The sequence below is a fragment of the Callorhinus ursinus genome, unplaced genomic scaffold, assembly GCF_003265705.2.
Source record: "Callorhinus ursinus isolate GAN/ISIS: 27379988/994484 unplaced genomic scaffold, GSC_fseal_2.0 scaffold4, whole genome shotgun sequence".
Lineage (NCBI taxonomy): Eukaryota > Metazoa > Chordata > Mammalia > Carnivora > Otariidae > Callorhinus > Callorhinus ursinus.
The window spans coordinates 43,560,440-43,578,456 of NW_027397066.1; the positions used below are offsets into that span (position 1 = coordinate 43,560,440).

The following is an 18,017-nucleotide window of genomic DNA, read 5'->3' on the forward strand; positions in this document are numbered from 1 at the left end:
TGGAAAACTTTCACTGGTCTTCCCAATCTGAGCACCTCCACTTTGTGCTGGTAGCAAGCATTTCCCGAATGAATACTATGTTCCTGGCGCTGAGTTAAAGCACGGAGGACACAGTGGAGAAGGAAGGAAGGCAGGATCTGCAGAGTCAAGGCTAAGGCTTGCCTCGTTTGCCCAGAATAGCAGGCACTACCCGAGGGAAGAGATGTCTAGGTGGAGCCTCAAAAGCATTGTCACTTAAGAGCTAAATATCACCTGTGAATGAAGCGTGACAACTGCTGAAAGGCTATGAGGGTTATTTTGATCTTAGAAATGTTTCTGCTACTTTTAGCTCTGTTCCTAGATATAACTGGAGCATATTCCTTCAAGCCACTATTACACTTTTCATAAATTATACACTTGAATTTTTAGAACTGTTTTAGGCTTTGTTGTTGATCTCCATTTTCAGTGACTAACAGTTCTCAGGTTAACTGTTTCAACTGCTTTTATTCTTTTTAAAGATTTTATTTATTTATTTGAGAGAGAGAATGAGATAGAGCATGAGCTGGGGGAGGGTCCGAGGGAGAAGCAGACTCACTGCTGAGCAGGGAGCCTGATGTGGGACTCGATCCTGGGACTCCAGGATCATGACCTGAGCCGAAGGCAGTCGCTTAACCAACTGAGCCACCCAGGTGCCCTCAACTGCTTTTAAATTAACGTCAGCTATGCTTACTTCCAGGACCCATATGGTGTAGCAGTGGGTGGGACAGTGGGCCACTGCCTATGCACCGGATTGGCAGTGATTGGAGGAAGAATGATCGCACAAAAAATCTCTGTCAGAACTGGTAAGTCTTTGGTTTTTTATTTAAGTTTCATTATTATTTCTTTTTTAAGTAGACGCCACACCCAGCATGGAGCCCAAGTCAGGGCTTGAACTCACCCTGAGATCAAGACGTGAGCTGAGTTCAAGAATCAGATGCTTAACTGACGGAGCCATCCAGGCACCCTTTTTATTTTTTAAATTACAAAGAAAAAACCATTTGTTTCAACTTCTAGAATTACTAAGAGATTAGAGAAAGGGGAGTTCGTTCTAAGTTTTTACTTCTGGAGTACACTCGGTCTCTGCAATGATGTCTTAAGAGGTCTAGTTCATTGCCGCTGCTATTGCAAACGTGGACTGATTTCACATGCATAGATGTTAGTAAAATACAAATTCATCTAAAAGCCTTGCCGGATTTATAGTTGCCTTTTATCAGTGTAGTTAAGTAAAAAAAAAAAAAAATCATGTTGGAAATAAAATTTCTGGCCTTAAAAGTGTGTTTTGTAAGATGGGGATCTGTAGGTGGAGACCATTTATGGATGCCACTGAAAATTTCCTGTGTGGCTGGGAGGGCCTAAAAATGGAATAAAAAAAGTCTCTGCTTGTCAGAGGCTGTTGAACATTCTTTTTTAATAACTGGGTTTTAAGAGGAGTTACAGTTCTATTGTTGCTTGTCAGCACTGTGTCAATTTTAATATAATTCTGTCATTTCTTGAAACAGCGCTGGAGAAGCAGTGGATTATTACTGTACAGTCAAGGGTATTAAGTATTCTTTGCTGTGGAAGAGGGGTTTTGAGTGTTTCTAATTTCTTTTCAGGGTTAGTTCACCAGACTGGAAGAATAATGGACAACCTCTTAGCTCCCTCATAGAGGAAGTTTGCCTTATTTCACTTTTCTTCTCTTCTCTTACAGTGACAATCATAGGAGGCATCGTATTTTTGGCGTTTGCATTTTCTGCACTGTTCATAAGTCCCGATTCTGGTTTTTAACAAGCCGTTTGCTCATTTGTATTTTGTTAAGATAGGTAACTCTTATGTTTATATACATAGTGTACATCATAACTAAAAGTGACAGAAAAGACTTTTTGTAGCATTGATTTGTGAGTTTGACCCACTTAATGAAAGTTTTATGTCCAAAAGAAATAATCATTGATTCTTTTTCAACATGGATTTTTCAAAGAAACCTGATATCCAAGTGTGGGTTTTTCTTTTCTCCAGCACAATTATGTTAATATGATCGCTGTTTTTTTCTTTTAGTATTTGTGGGGGTTTTTTGGTGGGAGAGGGTATATACATAGAACCATTGTACAGTGGGGTCTAGCCTTGATTTCCTTTTCAGCACTGACCTCTTTAATGAGGAAGATATATTTTCTCCTGTATCACTGAGTGTTTTAAGATATTTGCCTTAAAATTTTTCTTGGGGGAGGAATGAATTTTTAGCTTTTAAAATATTAAGCCAGAAAGCAGTGTAATCACATCTTTAAAAAAAAAATTTTTTTTTTTTTAAAGAATAATTATTACTGTTATGACGAGAATTGTTTGCCAGGTCCACTCTCCCTCCCTTTTTTTTTTTTTTAAATTGGGTAAGAAACCCAATATAAAAACAGTCAATATTTGACAATGTGGAATTACTAAATTAAAAGAATACTATGAGTGTATTCATATTTTTTCTATATTGAATAAACCATGTAACATACAGTGTAAATAAAAGTGGTATGACCAGAGTTTGTTTTCCCTTGTGCATTTTCTGAGTTTGTAACAGTAATTTATCAAAGTAGTATTAATATTTATAGACCAGTTTCTAAAGTTGATGTTAAAAAATAGGAGCCAGGCATCTTCTAAAGCCTGTCTTATTTTAACCCTCAGACAGCTCTGGGACACAGTAGGTACTAACAAGGTTTAAAAAAAAAAAGTTGTATGGTAGAGCAGTGCGTCAAACCACAGTTTGATTCTAGAACCCATAACCACCGATCATGATAAGGCTACCTCATTTTATCACACTAACTTCAGTAATCACGGTCCTGTCAGTCTATTCTATTTATTCTATCCAAACAGCATCACCGCTTCTCCCAGCCTGCTATGTTCTTTTCCCACGTGCAGTAACTCTATTTAACTGCCTCTTAAAAGTAGCAATAGCACATATTGATGAAAAAGTCATTTTTGGAAACTTTTAAGGAGTTCTGTAGCCACCATAACAAGTGCAGTTACAGGGCAGTAAATACAATGCCCACGTGTGAAAATAAAACACTTTAGAGAAATTTCAGGCTAAGACCCCACACTATACCATTACTCCCCTAATATAGAGCCAACAAGTAATTACATCTTTTGCAAGAACAGAGAGGATAATTCCTTGTTACGAAAGTAGCTGGTCCCATCACAGTCCGGACTCAGCAGTGCAGACAGCCTGGCCCAAGAATGAGCTGATACTTGAATAACAGCATAGCTTTCTGAGGCACCACAATCTTGTATCAGGACAGAACTACTCACAGAATTTGGTAGCTCAGACTTGAAGCTACAAGGTAAAAACTGCTAATACTGTTAGACTCCATTGCTGAATAAAAGAAAAGGAAATGTCATTCTTATTGATTTTAAAATATTTAATAGTCTTCCTTTAAAATCCAAAATAATGTGATTCTTACAAGTTATGTGCCACATAAAGCAGGTGTTATTTTGAGAAATGCAGGTGATACGGAAAAACATAGCACTGAGGTATTTTTTTATTTTTAAAATTGAATAAGGAAACAAAGTCTGGATCTAATTTTACATTTACAAAAAAAAAAACCCACTAATGCTACTGCTTGGCTCTTTTGCTATCATTTTAGGTTCTGAATACAATTACAAAAGTCTATGGGAAAGAGCATTATAATTATAGTACATACAGTTTTAAAAAACTGTGCACATAACCTGGAGAAATGATCATACACCAAGATGCCTGAGTGGAGGTAGGCTAATAAAACATTTTACCTCTTCTCAAAGGACAGCTCTGAAAAACAAGTGTAACCAATTGTAACACCAAACTGAATGGCAATCGATAGTTAAGTTGGTAACATGATCCACATTTTATATAATATTGTACTTCCAAACACAGCTCATAAAAATCGTCAGAGAACCTAATGTAGCACCATGGAAGCCATTCATTATCCCCTTGTGCTTCTGTGCAATATAGGATTTGGGCAGAAGACAATACCTAGAAAATATCAGTCTCATTTTTGTAAATCAGTTTGGATTTCAGTTAAATGTTTGCTTTAGGAAAAGTAGGTATTCTTAAGATCTGTTAGCCATTTACAGCTCTACCCTTTTGGAAGTGAAGAACAACGGGCTACATCTAATTTTTACTTGAAACCAAGAGCCAAGCAGTAAGGACAGCAATGTCAAGAGTAGCACACCAAGAAACCACACAGAACATTAGGAAGAATTTGGTGTATGTTTTTACAGCTAATAACTGATGTTAACATAAATTTACAAAGATAAAACTTTTTTTGCACTAACTGGTTTCAATACAGCACTGAATGTGACTCATCTTTGGGCTTCAATCTCTACATAGAGTGAATGTGCAAGTGCCATACGGAGGCCCTTCCCCAACTTACGCCATAGTAAAAGAGATTTCAAAATTATTCTAGAATGGTCTAAGAATTACAGCTGTTCTGGCTGACATGAAGGAAAAAAAAAAGACATTTCCTGGCCAACTGGTTTTGCTTGATTGTCTAGTTACATAATGCGTCAGTCTAAGGATAATCTAGCTTTCCCTCCATTTTAACTCTTCAGCACTGGAGCAACCATTGCCAGCAGTGAATCTGCACCGGTACAGACCAACTCAAAACACACATACAATATCTGAATGTCATTTTTAAAGCGATGTCACAGTTTGTTTCCTCAGAAACTTAAAAGCATACATTTGAAAACACATTTTCAATGTAACCCTCAGGGTTAAACACTTTTTACAAATCAATTAAATCCAACTTGTGGTTGACTTGCTTTCATTACCATTCTTGAAGGGGTCCCAAAAGCTAGACAGTGTGCCCTGCCCCTAGCCTGTGGGACTCAGGAGACACTTGGGGAGCCCTAACATGGAGAATTGTGTTCCAATGCATACTAGGTAAGAAACAGCCTCCGAATTTCTAGGCTTCAAATGCTCAAACACTACTTCCAGTGGATAGTGCTGTGTATGAAGGATTTTTGTTTTTAAAGGACCAAGCAACAGTCACTATATAAAAACGGCCAACATTTTTTGTTAGAAGAATACAGTGCACATACATTGTTCCACCTATATTGAAGGACTTTAAATAGATTGTAATATGGATATGATCGTGATGTCCATTAGAAGATGCTGATCGTCTTACTAACATTTCCCCAAATGGGCAAAACACAGGCACCGTGTGCCATCGGTTGTGTCATACTGGCCTTTGGCTGCGTTGGGGAAGTAATCATATAAAAAGTACCCATAAAATAGAAAAGGCAGCAAGTGAAACTAGAAAAAGGTTGGAACTATACAAAGCAGATTCGGAAGGAGTTACCTTTATTCTTTCTTAATTGAGTTGAGAACAGGCGGGAAGTGCAAGGGCATCTGGCTTTGGGCCCTCCACTGCCGTCCTTAAGTAACACAGATTTGGATTGGCCCGGGGAGAGTCCTCGTGAGGGCCCGAGACTGCGCCCCAGATAAGAAGAGTCAGTTCTTTACATAAAAGATTACGAAGCAAAACAAAACAAAACCACAAATTAAATACATGACACTGTGAAATCACTTTGATGAGAAAACAACACAAAGATATTTTAAAATATAAATAAATACATTTAGCCATTTTCATTCAAGAAACCCAGAGAACTGCTTTCAAAGCAATTGCGTCTTTAAAGTCACTTTCTAAATTCTTCCATAAATACTCACTATTTTGATTGTCACTTAATGCAGCACCTCAGTGTTTGCTGGTGGTGGTGATGGAATTCCACTTAAACAGTCTCTTCATAAACTATATCCTATTTCACAAAAGACCGTTTCCCTAGGAAAACCCAGTCAGCTTACAAAATATTGTTAAATACTCAAAAGCAGAACCTGCAAAGTATTATTTTATTTACGAAAAACAAGGAATGTAGTGTTAAATTACGACAAGGGGAAAAATATGCAAAAAACAGTCACATGGAAAGAAAGTTTTAATTTTTAAATGTCCACGTTTGCTTAATTTCTTGTGAGCTGTTCAATACTGCTTTAAATATCCTGAATTAATAACTATACCAACAAAATGCATCCCCAGTGTTTCCACAGGAGACATATTTAAAATAAGACCAAATTATACTTCTCTTCAACCAAAGTAGTCTTTTTCTCAGTCCTTTTTGTGCAAAAATATTACAAGAGCAATTCAAATGGAAACGCTGAAATGACATGCCAACATTTCAGAGCACATTTAAAACACCCAGAATAATTCTTGAAATTTTTATCGTATTCTAAAATATTACTACCAATCACTTTTAGGTTAGTTCTATACATCTATTCACACTGATGCAATTTTCCTAGACCTCTGAAAATAAACAGGCTCATTGGTCTCTTTTGGTGTCCACACAATAGGCAAGATAGGTTTACAATAGTGTCGAAATGGAACTAGGCATCTACAATCTCCTGACTCCAGCACATTCAAAACCAAAGTCAAAATTCATTTGGCTACCTTGAAATCACTCCCATAAACCTGCTACGGTTCACTGGATCTAAACATTTCTCAGAAATGCGTCATTTTTAAATTTCACCTAAGTGATGATTTGGGGATCCTTTAGAAATGGTAATGCCTAAGATAATAAACTTTATCAAAATGAAGAGTTGCAATAAAGTGCTTGTTACATTTCAAAATGATGCTTTCAGACTGGTACGTTATTTGAAGAGTGTGTGCTCGTCCTACAGAAAGGATCCCCAGGCGTGAGAGTTGGGTCCTCTCACCTGTCTCAGAAAGCAGCACTATCTTTTGGTAGGCTGGCAATAGGCACATTACCCATGCGGATGAGGCTCTACTAGTGCTATGGCAAAAGGGGGAGTAAATTAGAAAAGTGGGAGGCATGTGGAGGGTTCCTACATATTCATAGTTATATACAAATATATTAAATATGCTATAAAAATAGTCGACTCTTTTCCTTTGCATTTATTTCAGAAGCTCCTTTCAGAGGAATGCTCACCCAACCCAAACAAACTTAAAAGGGTCTCTCTCTCCAATTGCTAGTAAAATGGCAAGTGCCTTTGTGCTGTTTCTTTTCCACCATTTGGAAACTCCAATCCACTTACTCCTGGCTAGACTCACTCAGCAATAGTAATATCCAGTGTTTATACCTTCCAACATCGACTCCCAAGGGACGAAGAGTAGGGTCACAGATACTGGAAAGGTTATAGACTTGAATGACTTTTACACAAATGTTCACCAACAAACTTTCAAACAGCAAAGAACCAGAGAAAAAGAAAAGGAGAAATGAGCAATACTAGAGTAAAATGCTATTTGCATTCCACCTGAAAAAAAAAAAAAAAGGTTTACCTCACTGTAGTGGAAACATCAGAAAACAAGTTGAGTAATACCCAGTTTAAAATAATTTTCACCTGTCTGGAGCCAGAGAAAGAGTACTATTTGAAGGGGCCCCTTTCTAAGGCTTCTTGAACAAAGATTCCCCTCCCTTCAGCACAATGCCCTGCATGGGGCTGCACTCCTCCACACCCTGAACTAACTGCAAGCAGACTGCTTTAAGGCAATGACCAAAAACTCTAGTGCTTCGGAAAAATCCAAATCACATTTTCACTATTCTGCACTGAGTATTCTATAACCAACTATTCAAAGTCACTGGCATCCTCTTATTTCTAGTACATTCCTAAACCAAATTTAAGTGACAAAGCAGAGCATGGGATGCAAATGACCCCCTCAGCTGGGGACAGAGTTTGGAGACTGAAAGGTAGTATTTGCTCACGTGCGATCCCCATCCCTCATACTTGCTTTTTCTCCAATATATTCTACCCAAAAATCGGAGTAACTTTTGAGTGTCTAGGTTCTGGTTTGACACCACTCTTAGCAGCAACTTGATTGATCCTCGCAGTCCTCACTTGAGTTGTCCAAAGCAGGGTGACTGCAGAGCAGCTAACGTTTCCCCATGGCTTCAACAGTTTCTTACCTAAAAAGTGCCACCCAGAATAAGATGTTTTTAAGAAAAATCGAATCTCTATGAGAGTAAAGCAGAGGGAAGAAGATAATGACTTTTAAGTAGCTGAAAGGTGTCTCTATTTGGTATTTTTTCATTACGCAGATTTGGGATTTTAAGGAACAACTTTGGCTACAGAAATGAAGAACAGGCGACTGCCGAATCTTCATCAGAACACTCAAGTCTCAATGATGGGGTGGGGGGAAGGGAAGGGAAGGGACAGCTCTGCAACCCAAGTTCAAGGAAAACAGGAGGAAAACAGAAGGAGCTAAGGTGGTTGATGCTCACTAGCTCTTTGACAACACCTACTGACAGCAGAGGGAAAGCAGCTGGCTGTTCTTTTAAATTAGGCAATCCATTCTAAGGGCAAAAATGAGCTGTGAGGAACAAAAGGAATTCTAAAACATTTTATCTAATTCTCCTTCCCAAATATTGACAAGGATGGAAAACACTTGAAGGAATTGGTAGAGGAGAATGTGAATAGTCTACAGATTTACCTTGTGGCTTGTCTTATGCTTTGCCTTTGTTAACCTAAGTACACAGTACTCACAGTTGACCATCTTTCCGTGTAAGTATGGTTATTTAGAGGATAAATCTTAATATAACAGTTCTTCGTATCTTTTGCTATCCATACCACTAGATATTGCCAGTAAACAAATGAGGCACAACTCAGATATATATGGAATGGCATAAGGTTGAGAAAGGCAATTTGAAAGGGGAGAAAATTAATACTGTTGCCATATTCTACAGCATCAAGCTCGTCTATGTGTACCTATGCTCAAGTTACACACACACACTGACAACTATTCTTGACATTCATGACAAAGTCAGAAATCTCTTCATCCAGATCATTTAGCTAGAAGAGGAGCTTCTTGATATGTTAATTATTGATTGGTATCTAGTGACACTTCTTTTGTAGAAGGGTAGGTACCAAGTTTCTTTGGTTATTTTCTTTTTCAATATAACTTTCTAATTTAAGTGTGGCCAAGTACAGTTGTCTATAGAAAGACAAAGTATTATCCCTTCGGGATGAGAGCAAAGTGGAGGACAGAAAGTCTTAAGAACTGAGCTTAAGAGCAATTCTGTAGTAGGCTGTTTTCATTGCTCAAAACCTTCTTCTGTTTAACAGCCTCAGTTTGTTATACATTTTCTTTTAAGGTCAATTTTGATATATTACAGCTTGCTATCCTCCCTTTCCTCAGTAATAATTTTTGATATTCTAATAAGGTATTTCCATTAATTTTCCTTTGCTCTATAGTTGTAAATTTAATTATTAGTACCATAAAAATCTATAAAATGTTTTATGTAATTTGTTGGAATTTATTACATTTAGAATCTAATATTGCCAAATGAAATTTTAGTTCACGTTCAGAAAGCATGTGAGTTACAATATTCTAGTGTTATAGTGAAGGCAAAGCCAATTCCTACCCTTTCTTTTTTCTTTGTAAGAATATCAAGATCATATTGAGAAAATATTTACAGGTAATTCTTAACTGTTTAGCTTGAAAGGAAGATGCTGATTTAGGAAAACAATTTTGTCATCACATCAATGACTCTGATTGTGTTAGGATGTCACCTTTTTTTCCCTAAGTTACTTGTACCTCTAGTCCAAGAGACTAAAAGCAGTCTTCCTGGGAACTTAGGAGAATCATAATGGCACTGACACCCACATGCTGTTAAAAATGTACTAAGGTTTCAAAACTGCTACTGAAACCAGACAATGAGTTCAAGATGGTGAGTTATCACCTGAATCAAAATCAAGGCACTATGGGTTTTTTTTTTCTCTCAAATAACCCTGAATCATTTCTGACTAAAAGAAGCATTGAAATTGTGAAGGATAATAAAAAGATTCCAACAAATCCTAAAAGTTAAAATTCCCACCAGTGAGAATGTTAAAAAGTGCCTAAAATCTTTTGTGTGCAAATTTTACTCCTATAACTGGAACATTCTTGAAATGACTTTCAGGCTTATTGAAAGCCGTTTACACAACTATTTCCAACTATGAACTATATCAAAATATGTGACCAAAACTTTCAACCATCTAAAATAAAGCAGTGCAAATCCTATTTTCAAACATAAATGAAAAATAATGAAATGAGGGATATTTCTGAGTAACTTGAAAATCCTGTTGCTTCAATAATTTAACCTGGAAAAAAAAATATCCATTCCCAGCAGCACATCATACCTCACTGAACAAACTGTGACATCACAGCCAAAGTATGAACAAAAAGCCTTGTGCCCCGGAAAAGTGAGTAGAACACCACCGTGTTGTAAACAAAAGGGGAAACAGAACGTACTAGTTTGCACATGGTGTCAATCTAAGGAAATACACCTAGGATAGATAATGCTTTCATGCAGCTTACAAAATGTTTTGCTTTCTCTCTTTTTATCCAGACATATACATAATTTTTTACAGCATCTGTACATAGAGAATTTGAACGACACAACATTCTGAAATTAATTACTATCCAATCATTATCTGAAAAGGGAGAGGGAATGGGGAAGGGGGCCTACTGGGTCTACCGGACCCTGTCTTCATGGCATCATTGTAAGCAACCCCTGACATGACAGTGGTGTGTCCTCTGTAACACTTGAAAACAGGCACAGAACCACTAAAAGTTACTAACATTGTTAGCGCCTTTCTGATTGACTGGAGGTCATGTTTCATAGCTGAGCTTCTTAACATTTGGCAATATACTCTTCCCATCAAAAAAATAGCTGGGCAAGTAAAACACTGTCAGAATTGGCTATGGCCCCCTGATCATCTCCTGATGGCTGGTATTTCATGTACATCTGTAGCACGAGGCAACATTTTCCCTGCTAACTAATTCCAGAAACTACAACACTTAGCACTGCATCTTGTGAAACTGCTGGAACATTTCCTTCTAGCCTCAGATCATCTGAGCAACTGCTATGGACAACCCCTACCTCCCCTGAGGTCAGAGAGGAGTCGTGTGTGCTACTGTGGTTGAACCTTGGAAGGATCGGTCAAACTGTCAGTCCTGGGCCGACTCAGCTGCTGCTGTTGCGGAGACGGGTGGTGCTGGTGATGTGACTGAGAGAAAGTGCTCTGTTGTAGTGGGAATGCAGCAGAGAGGATAAGCGGAGTTGAAGGATTCCCGTGGAGCAACCTTGAAGTCTAAAAGACAAATGCATTATGCAACACTGCTTTACCCCTGTTACACTGTCTACATCAAGATTTACTCAAGTTTTTACTCTGGATAGGGACAGAATCCTTTGATTCCACATAATCTACATCATTTTTATCTTCTCATTTAAAAACAGTATTTTGGAAAATGCTTATGAAGTTCCCCTTCTTTTTGAAAATATAGCAGAATTTTTTTTGTTTATTTATTTTTTAAGGAATCTGAACTAGAGATTTCTTGGTATAGAAAGCAATCTATGTCTTGAGACAAACCACACATACTCTTTCCTTTTACAGATCCTGAAGGCCACAATTTTAAACAGAGAGTAAAACGTAAGCATAGCTGAGAACACATGAAACACAAATACTCTGAAGTCAAACAGACAATGCCTCCTGCCCAGGCTCATTCCGTTGGGTAGAGCAGCACTTCAGTAGCCAAGAGCATGGGCCACTGGGTTCAAACTCTAGCTAAGCCATTTCCCAGACTGTGTGACTTGTTCCAACTATTTACTTCTCTGGGACTCAGTTTCTCCATCTACAAAATAAAGACAAAGTGCCTCCACACTGGGTTTTTATGAAGATTAAATATTAACATTATTATTTAGAAGTACCACAAAAATGAGGGCAAAGCTAGAGACTTAAGTCCTATATATGTAGCAGTGTGGTGTAAAAAACCAAACCAAACCAAACAAGGGCAGAGGATGTGAATCCAGAAGCCCTGGATTTGAGCTGTGCTTTGCCATTTACCACCTGTGTGACCCTGGGCAAGTCTCACTGTCATTGAGCCTGTTTCTTTCACCTGATTCCGATTTCTGGTGATACAAAGAAAGTGAATTTTTACAATGAATGTTCTTCCTCACTACTGACAACACAACTTGATGCAGGGCTCATAATCTAAACATGGGGCTGTGATAGCAGATCTTTGCAAACGTATAGAAAGGGCACACACACACACGCACCCACATAAACATACACACAAGGACAGATCCTTGAACCTTAAGCTTTGTCAAAGACCTGGAAAAACTTCTTTTTCTGTTACTTAGGAAAAGCTTTTGTAACATAAAGAACTCAGTATTTTTGTGAGCCTTAGGGGATTACAACAGAGGCATATTTTGGAACTAGATGTTATATAATCAGAAAAGCCAAACTGTATATTAACTATCTACAAAGAAGTGTATTTCTAAATGATATTGTCCATCTTCTTTCTTTAGGGGTCCCATGTCTGTGGAATTCTTTTTTCAGAAGTGAGGTTGAAGAGAGTGCTTGTTCTTTTAGGGGCCCTTGTTTCCTGATTTAGAAGACTAAGAATCTTAAGGCAAATTCTCTCCTTTTTTAAGGTTTTGCTCAATTCTCATTGAGTATTATAATGAGATAATAGTTTATAACCTATTATAAATTCTTATTATTAATTCATTTATAACAACAGCTAACCTAGTTGCAATACAGGCTTCAGGTCTAAGATGCTGTCAGAGGTATTTAGGCAACTAACCTGTTTTAGTTTTCCGTTATCACCAAGTTAAGAGCTCTGTTTGCACCATAACACTAAGGGTGATAAGTTAATGATGTATTTATGCCTGAATATACAGTCTAATACTGAATTTTTTTTTATTTTTTAAAGATTTTATTTATTCATTTGAGATAGAGTGAGCGAGCATGAGCAGGGGGAGAGGGAGAAGCAGGTTCCCTGCTGAGCCAGGAGCCCGATGTGGGGCTCCATCCCAGGACCCTGGGATCATGACCTGAGCTGAAGGCAGACGCTTAACCATCTGAGCCACCCAGGCGCCCCTAACACTGAATTTTCTAATCATACCATCTGTTCTGTAACTCTTACAACTGATTATATGATATGTATGTGGCTGGCCTACATGGAATGGTCTCCAAATAAATCCAGGCTAGCCTGTATTCAAAAGTGCTCCCTGTAGGCCAGAAGGGAAAAAGCTGGATTTCCAGATGTCATAACCTGCTACTATGCACTCCAGTGAGGGTACTGAGGTCAAGAAATGTATCCTGCTGAATTCCTAGCTGAGGATCCCAACCTAGGTAACTTTCTTCTGTATCCTTTAGATAAGCAGATCCAGTTCTACTGAGATATGGGAGATATGTGATGAAATATGTGTCTGCATTCTGGCTCATCTGAGGGTTTACTACATTAATCAAGACAGGGCTCATAAATGACAGCTAGTTCCGTGCGTTGTAACTATGTTCAGTGATTTACACACATTGTTTACCCATGAGGTATGAACTATTAGCACCTCCATATGAGAGATGAAGAAACTGAAGTAACCTGCCAAAGGTCACACAGTATGTGGTAGAGCAGTGACTTGATCTCAGGGCAGCCTGACTTTGGAGCCCATGCTCTCACTGATGACAATACAGAGCCCGCCACAGTAGTTCTCCTCTTACATTAACTTAACCAAACAATTATTATAAAATTTAATCCAACACAATAATTTAAGATAATGCCTATAACTAATTTGTCCAAAAATTCCTTTTGATACCCCTGCCCTGTAGGAGCGTGTGTTTGATGGGCTGCTGCAAGGAAGACAAGGTCTGAATTCCAGAAACTCCAGTCAGAGAGGGCTCTATATAAAGTACCTTGCTGTGAACAGCAAGTAGCTACTTATTCTATCCAGTAGTTCAGGTAACTGGGTATGTCAGTGGCAGAGCTAAAAGTCTTCCAAAGACCAAACAAGGGAAGAAAAACCAGCTAATCGGGACAAGCTTTCTGCCCTTCCAGAAATTTAACTTGCACAACAAGCTTTTATGGATTTTTTTTTTTTTTTTTTTTGATGCCTAATTTCACTACATCAAAGGAAATGGGCTTGGGAGAGCTGCCCCTGGGGGAGAAGTACCTGCAGAAACTGCTGCGGTGGCTGGGTCAGCGGAGCCTGAGGCGGCTGCTGAACTGAAGTGAGCTGCTGTTCCCGGGAGCTCTGCGGCGGCCGCGTGACTGATGGTGCCTGGGACGGCTGCTGTTGCGGGGCAAAGGTAGGGTAGGCGGTCACCACCGGACCCATGAGCATTGTGCTAGGTACCATGACCGCCCCACAAGCTACAGGAGCAGTTACTAATTTGGTCACAAGTTGCTGACCTTGAGAAAATCTGTGAAGAGGAAAGAAAGAGAAGAACGGGAGTCAGAAGTATAAGGTACACATTATAAAAGGCAATGGGCTGAACACTTCTCTAAGATAACACCCAGTGATATTGCTGGTTTAGTTTTTAAAAGCTGTACGTTCCAATTTTGTTTCATGTTTCATGTTTTTAAAGATTCCTTTGGGGATACCAGTAAAACAAAAATGTATGTAGCAAAATGAAATCACAAACAAAAATATAAATTCTTTGGATATCCATATGCAAAAGAATGAAGTTGGACCTTTACCGTTCACCACATAAAAAATTAACTCGGAATGGATTAAAGCACTAAACATAAGAGCTACAACTATGAAACTCTTAGAAAAAAACAGGGAGAAACTTTCATGACACTGGATTGGGCAGTGATTTCTTGAAAATACAGGCAACTAAAGAAAAAACAGATAAACTGGACATCAAAATTAAAAACTTTTGTATATAGGGGTGCCTGGGTGGCTCAGTTGTTAAGTGTCTGCCTTCAGCTCAGGTCATGATCCCAGGGTCCTGGGATCGAGTCCCGCATCGGGCTCCCTGCTCCACTGGAAGCCTGCTTTTCCCTCTCCCACTCCCCCTGCTAGTGTTCCTGCTCTCATTATCTGTCAAATAAATAAATAAAATCTTTAAAAAACAAACAAAAAACTGTTGTATATCAAAGGACACTATCAGCACAGGGAAAGAGAAACCCACAGAGTGAGAGAAATTATCTGCAAATCATATATCTGATAGATTATATAAAACAATCCTATAACTCAACAATAAACATCTGATTAAAAAATGGGCAAGAGTCTTAAATAGATGTTTTTCTAAAGAAGATATACAAATGGTCAATAAGCAAATGAAAAGATGCTCAACATCACCTATCATTAGGGAAATGCAGATCAGAACCACAATGAGATACCACATCACACCCATGAGGATGGCTATTATAAAAGAAACAGAAAGCAACTAGTGTTGGTGAAGATATGGAGAAATTGCAACATACACTGCTGGTGGGAATATTAAAATAGTGCAGCTACTATGGAAAATAGTAGGACTGTTCCTCAAAAAATTAAATACAGAATTACCATGATCCACCAATTCCATTTCTGGATATATACTCAAAAAGAACTGAAAGCAGGATCTCAGATACTTGTACACTCATGTTCATAGCAGCATGATTCACAATAGCCAAAATATGGATGCAACCCAAATGTCCATCAATGAACGAATAAACTGGTGTATTCACACAATGTCAATGTGTGAAATGTGAAACTGGTGTACTCAGACAATGAAGTATTATTCAGCCTTAAAAAGGAATAAAATCGGGGCACCTGGGTGGCTCAGTAGGTTAAGCATCTGACTCTTGATTTCCGCTCAGGTCATGATCTCAGGGTCCGGACATCAAGTCCCACACTGGGCTCTGAACATGGAGCCTGCTTAAGATTCTCTCTCTCTCTCCCTCTGTCCCTCCCCAATCTCACTCTCTAAATGAATGAATGAATGAATGAATGAAGGAAGGAATGAATGAATAAATACCTTAAACTAAAAGGAATAAAATTCTGACACATGCCACAACATGGACAAACCTTGAGAACACTGTGCCAAGTGAAATAAGCCAGTCACAAAAGACACACATATTATATAATTCCATTTGTATCTAGAGTATCTAGAGTAGTCAAATTCATAGACTTATGTGCTTAGAAAGCAGAATGGTGGCTTCCAGGACCTAGAGGGGAGGAGGAATGGGGAATTATTGTTCAATAGGCATGGAGTTTCAGTTTGGGACTAAGAAAAAAGTTCTGGAGAGTGATGGGAGTGATGGTCCCAACAGTATAAATGTACTCAATGTCAATGAAATGTACATGTTGAAATAGGTTTTAACATGGTAAATTTCATGTATATTTTACCACAGTGGGGAAAAAAAGTTTTAAATCTGTTAAAAAAAATCTTCTTTTTATAAAATTCTAGGTACTCGGGGAGTTAGCTATACGTGGCATGTGTTCACTTTGCTAATCACGAATAAACTTAAAGCTATCATAAGGGATTTTTAAAAACCTCTCTAGGTTTACAAGAAGATACTTACACTGCAAGTTGTATCTTATAAACATAATTCAAAATTAAACGACCTTCTAGCAGTGAATAAAAGTACCCTCAATTTATAAATTCATTGATATAGCACAGTACCCACTGTGTTAGAATTCACTAATATTTGCTCCCTCCCCACCTTCCTTCTTCTATTTTAATAAAAAAAAATAACAAAAATGGTAACTGTTCAGGGAACAATATTATTTCTATTTGCCTTTTCTGTGAGATGAAGTTAGTCTCTAATATTGGCCATTACAGAGCTATGACTCCACTGTGACTGGAGCACAACATAACTGCAGTTATAAACTGTGTCAAGTACATAATGGTGTTAAAGTTAGGAGAAATGCACTTTATTACTGATGTGGTCCATAAGACAAATTAAATCTGTTTTTGAATCCACACCAAATCTTTAAAATAAAATACACTATTTTATATACTTCAGGACTGAATGCATTATTTAATGCAAAAAATATGTATAAAAGAATTTAAAAATTCACATATGAAGAATAATGCCCAAAGAAAAGTAACATTTACAAAGTGGCTTGGGCACAGAAATACTAAACGCTCATTTCTCTAATCTTAAAAGAAACTCCCCCAACTGCTCATTGGTAAAATGTGATGAGAATACTTCATCCATCTCTGGCACTAAGAGACATTCTTCAATCTACTTAATGCTTAACTTTCATTTCTGTGACTTTGTATATACTATTCCCTTTGTTTAGAACACCCTTCTGAGACTCCCTGTCACATGAAAAAGTCTAGCTCTTTAAGACTCAGGACAAGGACCTCCTCTGTGAAACCTGGCCTTGACCACACTCCTCTCTTCACCCGTTTGCCTCAACCCATAAAACTGCTCACTTCCTTTTTTTAAAAACCTAGGAAGAAGTATTTATCATGCCAAATAATACTGATTTGTTTAACCTTCTATGGCTTATGAGTCTGATCATTCTCTTGGGACAAAGAATGTTCCATACTCATTTAAGTAGGCACTCCAATATTTGCTGAAATATATATTTTCCCCTCAAAAAAAAAAAAAAGATGTCCACAAATAGTTGGTCAGTTGTATCCTCCAAAATGCACATCAGCATTCTAGATTAATGACGTCTTCCTCAGGTTTTAAAAGTAATCCTCTACATTTCTATGGAGCACATTCATAATACTTCCTTTTAGAATTCAGAGCGAAAAGTTGGACTTCACTTAAGGAACTGAGTTCCAAAGAGAAGCAATGAGTTCTCCATGCTCTCATTGCCTGTGATCCTGCAGCTTCTTTATTCTCTGGAAATTAATAGGATTTTAATAAAACCTACTAAGCAGTTTGATACAACAAAATTGTATTATAAAAGCAGTAGCCTACTTGTATTGCAGTAAAATAAGTAAAAACTAAAAAATTTTTAAAATAGAAATTTTAAGACCATATAGATCCCGTTGTTAAAAACTTCCCAAAATATGAAATAATGACATTTCTTCAAAATATTTGTTTCTATGTCAGCTATTTGGACTGCCCACTAAAATAAGTCATAAATGGTTGTTTTTCTAGAATGGCCCACAAAAGTTTGGTGTACTATAAATTTAAGCACTTGAGTTCTGAAATCAGATACCTAGGCTTAAATTTAGAAACTACTCATCACCCCCGTAACTACCTATAAGCCCCTAACCAAATTACTATAAACTCACTCCTTTCTTATCTGGGAAATAAAAGACCCAACACATATTTAAAAAAAAAAAAAAA

The 18,017-nt window shown here is 37.8% G+C and overlaps 2 protein-coding genes across 16 annotated transcripts in view; one reads left to right on the forward strand and one right to left on the reverse strand.

Annotated features, from left to right (window-relative positions):
- Positions 1–2,519, forward strand: part of TMEM165 (transmembrane protein 165) — a 27,053-nt gene extending 24,534 nt beyond the window's left edge. Inside the window, exons 5-6 of the mRNA XM_025887067.2 lie at positions 716–821; positions 1,709–2,519. Of these exons, the coding sequence (XP_025742852.1) occupies positions 716–821; positions 1,709–1,785 (183 nt within the window). The 3' untranslated portion in view covers positions 1,786–2,519. The remainder of the gene's footprint in view (positions 1–715; positions 822–1,708) is intronic.
- CLOCK (clock circadian regulator) overlaps positions 1–18,017 on the reverse strand; it is a 154,739-nt gene that overhangs the window by 10,625 nt on the left and 126,097 nt on the right. For 13 of the 15 annotated variants that reach the window (XM_073891703.1, XM_025887066.2, XM_025887064.2 and 10 more), the window contains 2 exons: positions 13,948–14,197; positions 3,405–11,089 (listed from right to left, as the gene is read on the reverse strand). In XM_073891703.1, coding sequence (XP_073747804.1) covers positions 10,910–11,089; positions 13,948–14,197 — 430 coding nt within the window. In that variant the 3' untranslated portion in view covers positions 3,405–10,909. Of the gene's footprint in view, positions 1–3,404; positions 11,090–13,947; positions 14,198–18,017 lie in introns of those variants that run through there. The other 2 variants (XR_012377922.1, XR_012377923.1) reach the window with 1 other exon arrangement.